Raw genomic sequence first — 10,420 nt, 5'->3', positions numbered from 1 at the left:
AGTGTAAACACTAGTGTGAGAGAGACACATTGACTGGTTGCTTCCTGCACATGCCCCGACCTAGGGTGAGAAGCAAACCCATAACCCAGGTATGTGCCCTTGACCTGGACTCAAACCTGAGAACTTTTGGTGCGAAGGCCAGTGCTCTAAGCACTGAGCAACACCTGCCAGGGCAAGAACATCTGAATTGCTGCCTGGTTTTGCCAACTATGAATAAAGCTGTTTTAAACATTGAACCAAAGTTTTTAAATCCTTTGGGTAAATTGCTGAATTGTATGATAAGTGTATGTTTAGTTCTGTATGAAACCGCCAAACTGTCTTCAAAAGTGGCTGTACCATTTTGCATCCCCACCAGCAATGATTGAGAATTTCTGTTGTTCTACTTCCTTACCACTATTTGGTGTTTTCAGTATCAAAGCACTTTTACTTATCAAAATCTTTTAAAAAAATTAAAAATGGCAATTTTTTCTGATGTAGTATTTTTTTGAGATATAATTCACATAATATAAAGTTCATTCTTTTAAAGTGTATAATTCAGTGGGTTGGTTTGTTTGTTTGTTTTGTTTTGTTTTAGTATATCCACAAAGTGGTGATACCATCACCACTAATTCCAGAACATGTTCATCTCCCAAAAGCAACTCGATACCCATTGGGTCCACTCTCCATTCCCCCTCCCTCCAGGCAAAGTAGGGAGAATTTAAGAAACAGATCATATTTTGATTTTTGACATATAATTAGTATATTTTAATTATGTGCTAACTATACAAACATTGATTTCATTTAATCTCATGTTCTTCGGTAGGTCAGTAAACTGAATATAGCATAGATTACTTTGAGTTAAGCAGATGCAGTTGCTTTGCTCTCATCGCTAGAAGTACAGAAAAGCATGCCGGCCTGTCCCCAGCCCCAGGAAAAGATTCTGTCATTCTCTTTTACAAAAGAGCTTGCTGCCCCGTTGGAGCCTCCTCCTTTGTAAATCACTGGGTTTGAGTGTATAATGGTTTGAAATTGCTTTTTCGTTCACCCTTCATCGCGGCATTCCCCATTTCTAGCAAAGTGCTTGTACTCAGGGTGATACATAGATACGTAAGAATTTAATTGCTGATGTGAACTTCAATTGGTCAAAAAAAACCCAACAAAACACAAAAACACAAAACACTCCAGCTTTTAAAACCACTTAGAATGTTCCTTGTTGAATGGCTGAGATTTGTTTGCTGTTTTAAGCCTCCCCCTAATCTACAAACACATTTTTCTGTATCCTTTACTGCCAACGGAGACATACCTGTTTGCCTCCTGATGGAATACCAGCTTTCTCCTGTTCCTTAAGAGGGTGAGGCAGGCCAGGAAAGGAACAGAAAACTTGGATGGCGAGTGGCAGGATGAGCATGAGAGGACACCAGAATGATATTGAAAGGCACAGCCAGGGAGCCTGAGAAAGAAAGTGGGACCTCCTCTCCTCTCTGTTCTGGCTTCTATTACTCTGACGCTATAACTTCCTTTTATCACCATTGCCTTTCAAGTGCTTTTGCAAGACATCCAGGTTAGGCTTGTTTATATGCATGTTAGAATCCAAAGATTCCTGAGAAGCCAGAGCATAAAAACAAAGGATTTGTCCTCTTACTTTATCTGAATGGCCTCCCGGGGAAGCTAAGAAGCAAACAGCTGCATTACTGGGGCTGTGCCCAGGCCTTTTTCAGAGAGCAAGCGATTTGCCTTGCAAGAGCCCTGCCAGTCAGTACCTAACACCATTCCACTCTGTGCTGGCACCAGCATCATTCAAAGACTCTGACAATGAAGAATTATGTTCTTATCTTCTTTCAGATAGGGAAGGGGAAACCATTGGTTTTAGGTGTATTCTTCCTAAAACTCTTGGAATATGTTAGATTGAAGAGCAATGTGAATATATTTCCTGTATATTTAGACAGGTATGTCTTCACCATGAAGCTTAACTCTGTAGTATAGGGATCAAGGCGAGACCGAGACCTGGGGTTAGGCTCATAATTGGGCAGTCTATAAAATAGAAAAGCATTACGTTAGACCTCACCTTCCTTTAGGAAGCAGGTTATTATTGACAGTTTGGTTTTATTTAAATATTCCTCTTAGTGTGGTAGAGAAGGTGTCTTATGTCACCTCACCCCAAATGACTTAAATATTTTTTCCAATTATATCAGTTAGGAACTATTTTGGCTGCAAGTAACAATAGCACCAACAAAGATTAGTTTTTAAAAACAAGAGTTTATTTTCTCACATTTTTGGAAGTACAGAGATATTATTTCTGAGACTTAAGGCTGATAACTGTAATTTTCTTGTTTTTTATCTCATGGTTGCAAGATGGCTGCAGATGCACCAGTCATTTTGTCCACATTTTAATAAAGGAGAAGGAGGAAGAGAAGGGAATAGCACCTATATTAAGAAAAATATGATTTTGCTGAAACCATGGAGAGGAAAAGTTCTTATTGACTTTTGCCAGAATTGTGTCCGATGTCCACATTAGCCTAAGGGAGTTGGGCAAACAAGCCTTGAGAATGATGGTGGGTCAGAGAGGAGTTCTGGTTGATCTAGTTTTATTTATCTCTTTACATTCTAGTCATATATTAGTGCCCCTGAGATATTCCAACACCTGTTATAGCCTGATCCTAAATCTAGCTATGAGCATGCTAACAAATATAGCTATCACTTAACCCATGGGTTTACTATATGCAATGCATTTTAAGTATATTAACTCACTTAATCCTTATAATAACTCCATGAAGTATAGTGTATGATTAATATATGTATATATATTAATTCTCACCTGAGGAATGAGGATATTTTTTCTATTGATTTTTAGAGAGAGTGAAAAGGAGGGGGGTGGGTGGAGAGAAAGAGAAGAGAAAGAGAGAAGAGAAAGAAGCATTGATGTGAAAGAGACACATCAATTGGTTGCATTCCACACACATACCAACAGGGAACAGGGATTGAAACTGCCACCCAGGTACATGCCCTTGACCAGGAATCAAACCAGCGACCCTCCAGTGTGAAGGCTGGCACTCTAACCACTGAGCAACACCAGCAAGGGCTGATTAATATTTCTGTTAGATAGGACAAGGCTCTCAAGGTCTGACCAGTTCTAAATGTTATTACTAAATGCAATTCTTGCTAAACATTAAACTATAGCATAGTATTTTGTAGATGCAGATGGAAACAGGAAGCGCTTGACAGGAACTCAACCAAATAAGTGAGACAACTGCAAAGAAGAAATCAATATGTAATTGACTAAATAGTGTATATGAGCAAAGGCTAAGCCTCCCTTTGGGAGACAGCTTTGAATATGTCTCTTTGCTGCAGGTAAATAAAACTACCTTGCAACAACCACTTTGCATTCGTATTTTATCGATTAAGAAATGGAGGCACAGAGATTCAATAGCTTGTTCTAGGTCATAGATCTTGGAAGTGGCAGAGCCTGTATTTAAACCTGGACCAGCTGGCTTCAGAGTTTTCCCTCTAAATCTCTATATTCCTTCTCTGGAATAAAAATATGTATAGCTATATGCAGATATACAAATATCTGAGGGGACTTATGAAATTAAGAAAGATTACTGTGGGGAAGACACTTGGACAACATAGAAAAGGCTTGAATTTAAATCCTGGCTCCTCTATCCCTAGGGTCAACTAAAGCTCATTGGCATCAATTCAACACCAATAGGAATCCCCAGTTTGGAATGTGTTGAAGAAGGAAACTTTGTTCAGTGCAACAGCTCAATTGTTACAGAGGAGGGCTGTGAAAACAGCAAGGCTATGGGACAGCTCCATTGTTATACAGCAGAGCTGCTGTTAGGAGGCCCTGGGGTGAGGCAGCCCTGGGCAAGGTGGTCCTGAGGTCAGGCCCCTCTCCTGCCAGACCCCTCTGCTCTTCCCTGCACTGAGTCTGGCCTGCTCTTCCCTGCACTGGCCTATCCTGCTGTGGTTCAGCAAGACATCTTTGGTGTTTTCTCTCCAGCCAAGACAATGAAGTCTGAAGTCTTTGGTGGAAAGGGAAAGTTCACTCTCAAGAGCCAGAGGGGAGCTGACTTATATAGACAGAAATCCCTACCCCTAGTCTCCAATTGGTGTGTCCTCATCTAAATGACGACTCCAAATTCTTCTAGTTTGATTGGTCCAAAAGGCACTGACCTGATTGGTTATAAAGGAGCTGCTCTGATTGGTTGGTGAGAAATCTGTTGGGGATATAGCTGCACAGCTCCCATTGGGTAGGGACAGACTCAGTCTAGGATTCCAGGAACTCCTGTTTAAGGGCTGGCTCCAATGGCAGGAACACAGTGCAGGCAGACAGTTTAGTGCAGAGGCAGGTAGTTCAGTGCTGGCTTCTCCCTGAAGTGCAGCTTGAATGAGAGGCTCCTCTGTAGAAATGGCTGTTTTTTTAAAAATGTGTGCTCAGTTAGCCACCTAGATCTCTAGTAATCATTAAAATATAATACAATTTATTCCTTAAAAGATAATTGAGGAAAATACAATAATAAAATGTATTTTTAAATGCCACTTTGAAGTTATGATAGTTAGCATGAAGTTAAAATCTAATCTTAAACCTAATGGTGTTTTTCCCAAAAATAGTTGCTCTGTAATACATTTGTATTCTGTTTTCATGTAATGTTTTCCTGGAATTGTTTCATCTTGAGAAATTAAAAAAAATACAAACAGCTGACAAAGCTTAGACTCTATTTATCCTAATATGGTGAGGTATGCAACGCCAAGTTAAAGCTCATCGAAGTGTTGGATGAGCCTGAGGATCACTATTACTAGTATGTGATGCTTCAAATATGGCAGGTCATGGTCTCTACTCCCTGTGACGAAGGAGGAAATATTTGTATCCTTAACTAAGAAAGTGAGAACTCTTCCAAATGTGCTTATCCAAAAAATGCTGTCTGTGTACTTAGCCAAAAAAGAATGGTTGATCATTGCAATTAAAGCATTCTTTAGGTGGATTGTCTCAGATGAAACCAGCGTGTTACTCAGATGCTCATGATCTGTATTTCATGTCTGTTCCCCCAGCCCTCAGCAGTTTTATGATAATGTCTTCTGAGTATACCCTTTGCCTCCTCATCCCAGTAGGATCCCTCTACCAATGCAGGTGGTGATTCAGTTCTCCCTGAACTATTCAGGGGTCTCTGTGCTGCAGGTTGATGTCCCATTTCCCTAGGTTTCTTTTGTGTGTGTGTGTATGTGTATGTGTGTGTGTGTGTGTGTGTGTGTTTAAAAATATATATATTTTATTGATTTTTTACACAGAGGAAGGGAGAGGGATAGAGAGTTAGAAACATCGGTGAGAGAGAAACATCGATCAGCAGCCTCCTGCACACCCCCTAATGGGGATGTGCCCGCAACCCAGGTACATGCCCCTGACCGATTTCGAGCCTAGGACCTTTCAGTCCGCAGGCCAACACTCTAGCCACTGAGCCAAACCAGTTAGGGCTGTTTTTTGTTTTTAATCCTCACCAGAGGATATTTTTCCATTGACTTTTCAGAGAGAGTGGAAGACAGAGAGAGACAGAGAGAGAAACATTGATGTAAAAGAGACACATCAATTGGTTGCCTTCTGCATGCGCCCCGACCAGGGCTGGAGATTGAGCCTGCAACTGAGGTATGTGCCCTTGACCAGAATCGAACCTGGGACCGTTCAGTCCACAGGCTGACACTCTATCCACTGAGCCAAACTGGCTATGGCAAGGGTTTTCCATTAAATATTATATATTCTTTCCTATCACTATCTCATTATCTCAAAAGGCAACATAAAAATTTTTTTCAATTAAAAAATTCTATTAAAGAACACATGAGATAAAATTTACCATCTTAATTATTTTAAGCTTGTATTAAGTACATTCACATTGTTGCACAACCATCTCCACCATCCAACTCCAGAACTAGTTTCATCTTGAGAAAATAAAACTTGGTACTCATTAAGCAACTACCCATCCCCTCCTCCCCCAAGCCCCTGGGAACCGCCGTTCTACTTTCTGCCTCTATGAATTTGACTACTCTAAGAATCTCATCTAAGTGGAGTTTCTAGTATTGTCTTATTGTGCTTGGCTTATTTCACTTAGCATAAAGTCTTCAAGTTTCATTAATGTTGTAGCATGGAGCAGAATTTCTTTCCTTTTTTAAAGCTGAATTGTTTGTATTAGATGCCGTATTTTGTTTATCCATTCATTCAATGACAGCCATTTGGGTTGTTTATACCTTGTGGTTTTTGCGAATAATGCTGCTATGAACATGGACATATGAAAACTGTCTTTGAGACCCTGCTTTCAATTCTTTTGTCCTTTTACCCAGAAATAGAATTGCTGGATCATATAGTAATTCTATGTTCAAAATTTTTAGGAGCCTCCATATTGTTTTCTACAACAGCTATACCGTTTTACATTCCTACCAACAATGCACAGGGGTTTCATTTTCTCCACATTCTCATCAACATTGTTGTTTTTGTTTATTTTTTGTGACAACCCTAATAGGTGTGAGCAGTCAACCTTTTACCTCCTCTGTCATCGTCTTAGATCCTTTACAGAGACAGACCGTGTATGTTTTGACTAATACAAATAACTTTCTACTTTATGAGTATGTGAAAATTTTAAAAGTGTTTTTTATGGTAAGTCCTGATGGCCACAGAGTCATTATGAATTAGAAAAGGTTTTTTAAAAAGGCCACCACTGAGTGGAGATTTTCCCCTCAAACCCTTCTCTTCCACACTGGCTCCGTTTCTTCACTGATTTTAAACCTGAATTGAATTTTGTGATTTATGACATAAAAGGAACTGATTTTAATTTACAGATATTCTTTCCTCAGAAAATCCATTCCACGCTGCCGAAGAATTAACAGGATGCTCTCCAATGAATCCCTACATTCTCCTGCATTCAGCCGCACCAACTCACAAGCCTCCGTGGACAGCGCCTCCATGGACAGCGCCTCCATGGAGGACTTCTGGAGGGAAATAGAAAGTATTAAAGAGAACAGCATGGGAGGGCAGGAAGAGCAGGCGCCAGCTGAGGTCAAGCCTGTGGATGGTAAGTGCGAGACTCCTTTTCTTGTCTGCTGACTTACTTTCTTTGTATGCTCTCTCTTGTTCTGTCAGCAGGTAAAACTCATTTCATTAGTAATTTAACAAATGAATTTATTAGAATTCAGCGTATCAGCTACCTGTTCCTCACTGCTTTGTGATTGGTTATCTGCTAGCTGTCTTAGTAATATCCAAACATTTTTTTAAATATATTTCTTTATTGATTTCAGAGAGGAAGGGTGAAGGAGAGAGATAGAAACATCAATGATGAGAGAGAATCATTGATCAGCTGCCTCCTGCACGCCCCACACTGGGGATTGTGCCTGCAACCCAGGCATGTGTCCTGACCAGGAATCAAACTGTGACCTCCTGGTTCATAGGTCGACGTTCAACCACTGAGCCACGCCGGCCAGGCAATTCCCTTTTTAATATGGTTCACCAACTAACTTACTGATGTGGTGGATTAGTACAGAATGCTACAACTTAGCTTCACCTTTGCATTTCCTGTTAAAGGACAGTTTATAAAGCAAATGAGCAATAAAAACAAGAAAGAAAATGAAGGTTTGCCTAGCTAAGAAATTGGAGCTGTGAAGCACATTGGAGACTTTGGGTCACATACCAGTGCTGCAATACTGTAAGCATGTCCAAGACTACCAGACTGATACTTGGACAGGCATTTACAAAACAGCCCAATCTGCTCTTTAGACAAACCTCATTCAGGAGTGCCTGTTTAGCGTAGTTCCCCAAATTGTATGTACAGGTGGATTTGCTGTTACAAGATGTTGTTATTCTGAATCCTTTATTATTTCTGTACCTCTAATTTACAATAGCGATTGATTCTTATTATGACTAATTTTGCATTTTTTAATTACCTTCTGAAAAATGGAAAGATTGCCTAATGTTCAGAATAAGGAGAAAGTAAGAGAACAAATAACTGTTGAACCACATATGCTGTTCACGGTTTTTTACCATTTGTCATAATGGTAAAACAATCCTCATAGCCGAGTAAAAATTTTGTTATTATTACCTCTATTTTGCCAACAACACATTGAAGCGAAAAGATATCTTAAAACCTTCCAAATCCATGTATCTAGTAAATAGTAGCATTGGGATTTGAACCTGCCTTTGAGTGATTAAAAGCCCTTTTGGATGCTGTTTAAACCCCTATTTTTCAATTATGGTTTTAGTTTAAGTATTCATATTTTTTCCTCTTTTGAATTGATAGTCCAGATATAGCTTATATTTAACTGTCTGGCCAAGAAAAAAAACCTTACTCAATCTGCCAATTAACCTTATTGTACTAGAAAATACTTTAAAATTTGACTGATTTAAAAAATACAATACAAACTTTTCATTCATTTTAATAGACCTTTTTGTATAATTTGGGGGAAAAGGACAGTCTTAATATATTGACTATTGATATTTCTTATTCACAGGTATACACAGACCTACAGATACACACCTCACCCAATCAGACAGAGAATGTGCTAACCTCCTCTTGGTCATGTTATTTTTCAGAAGGAGAACTTGAAGCAGAGTGGTTGCAAGATGTGGGTTTATCAACCCTGATCTCAGGTGATGAAGAGGAGGATGGCAAAGCCTTGCTCTCCACATTGACTCGAACCCAAGCAGCTGCGGTGAAAAAGAGATATAACACTTACACTCAAACCATGAGAAAAAAGAACAAGCAGTCTGTCAGGGACGTCAGAGACATCTTCGGGGTCAGCGAATCTCCTGTAAGTGCTGAGCATGGCTCAGAAGGTTTGGTTTGGTTGGGGGAGAAGATGAAGGAGAAACGGAAAGCATATCATCATCTAGTTTTAAAGAAAACTAAAGCAGACAGCACAGTCCAAAATTTTACAAATTTGAAGTGTAAGCTATCCCATTCCTTATCCCATTCATCAATCTCCCTCAACATTAAATGTATTCCTTTCTTCACTGAAGTTACAGAATAACGTTTTGGCAACAGAGCAAGTCTTTGTGGATGGGCTACACAGAGCCTATACTTAAATCTAAGTCCTGAATGGAAACAGGTAAAAGAGTCCTGGGAAAGTGGCCCCAGTATTATAAGCAAGTCTGGGTGGTTTGTTTTAAATGGAGGTGGAGGTGGAAGAGTAAGCAAGATAGCCTTTATGGTCAAATAAGTTAAAAAGGTAAAAAAATGGAAAGGTATGAGCATTAATTAAGTAGGAGACAGATGATTCATAAAAAGCATGAGGGAAGCATGACATGTTTCATGAGGAATGGCTGGTTGAAATTCCACCTTAACTGAGAGTTCCAAGGCCATACACACTTTTACTTCTGAGGCTGTTAATCATGTTCTCCTATTTCTATGTTTGTTTCATTGCAAACTCTGCCTTACAACTCATTCATTCATTCATTCATTGCATCATTGCAATGTTGTATTGCATCATCATTGATGCAAAAAATAGTTATTGGACACATTATCTGTGCAAAGTCCTGTGTTAGGTTCTATAAAGATGAGATTCTTATAACTTTGAGGGTAATTAGTATAAAGATAAAAGGAAACTTGATATTCTGCTGCAGTTACAAATAAATTTTTCTGGACAATTTAGTTAATCATCTGAGTTAGGTTTTTCACCTGTGTAATTATAATATCAATAATGACATAAATTAAAATTTCAAGGAGATTGGGTAGCAAGCATAGTTGAAGCCAGTTTCCGATTTGAGTTACTTTAGGTTGTCTATGTCATATCTTCCCTTAGACATATTAATCACATTGGGTAGTTGCCAGGGAAGCTCACATATACTTTATTAACCTTTGCATTTGTGCTAAGAATAGCACTATCCTGTAGAACTTGCTATAGTGATAGAAATGATCTATTTCTGTGCTGTCCAGTATGGTAGCCACATTCACAGGTGGCACTAGCATTTGAAATATGGCTGGTGTGACTAAGGAACTGAATTTTTATTTTTATGTACTTTTATTGACTAAATCTAAATAGTTACATGTGGCTGATAGCTAATGAATTGAATAGCACCGTTCTAGAATCCTATATAATAAAAGAGAAACATGTAAATTGACCATCCCTTTGCTATGCTCACCAGCCAATCGGGAGTGAATATGCAAATTAACCCAACAAAGATGGTGGGTTGATTTACATATGCAGGCACTGGGCGGAGAGCAGAAATGGGAGAGGCTGGCAGCTTGGGGGGACATGGCTTCCTCAGTCGGTCACTCCCAGCGCTGGGAGCACCAGGAATTCTGAGAATAGTAGTTTTGATGGCAGCCCCAGGACTGGAAGCAGAAGCCCAGAGCACGGGGAGCACCAGGAATGCTGGGAATCATACTTCTGGTGGCAGACGGATCTCCTAGACCAGTGGTCAGCAAACTGCGGCTCACGAGCCACAGTTTTCCGACCACTGTCCTAG

At 39.6% G+C, this 10,420-nt stretch overlaps 1 protein-coding gene across 1 annotated transcript in view; it reads left to right on the top strand.

Moving 5' to 3' along the window:
- Positions 1-10,420, top strand: part of ARHGAP28 (Rho GTPase activating protein 28) — a 134,959-nt gene that overhangs the window by 69,573 nt on the left and 54,966 nt on the right. The window contains 2 exon segments of the mRNA XM_006761825.2: positions 6,817-7,034; positions 8,546-8,763. Of these exon segments, the coding sequence (XP_006761888.1) occupies positions 6,817-7,034; positions 8,546-8,763 (436 nt within the window).

Source organism: Myotis davidii, unplaced genomic scaffold, assembly GCF_000327345.1.
Source record: "Myotis davidii unplaced genomic scaffold, ASM32734v1 scaffold96, whole genome shotgun sequence".
NCBI classification, from domain to species: Eukaryota; Metazoa; Chordata; class Mammalia; order Chiroptera; family Vespertilionidae; genus Myotis; species Myotis davidii.
This window is presented reverse-complemented; position numbering and strand designations above follow the sequence as displayed.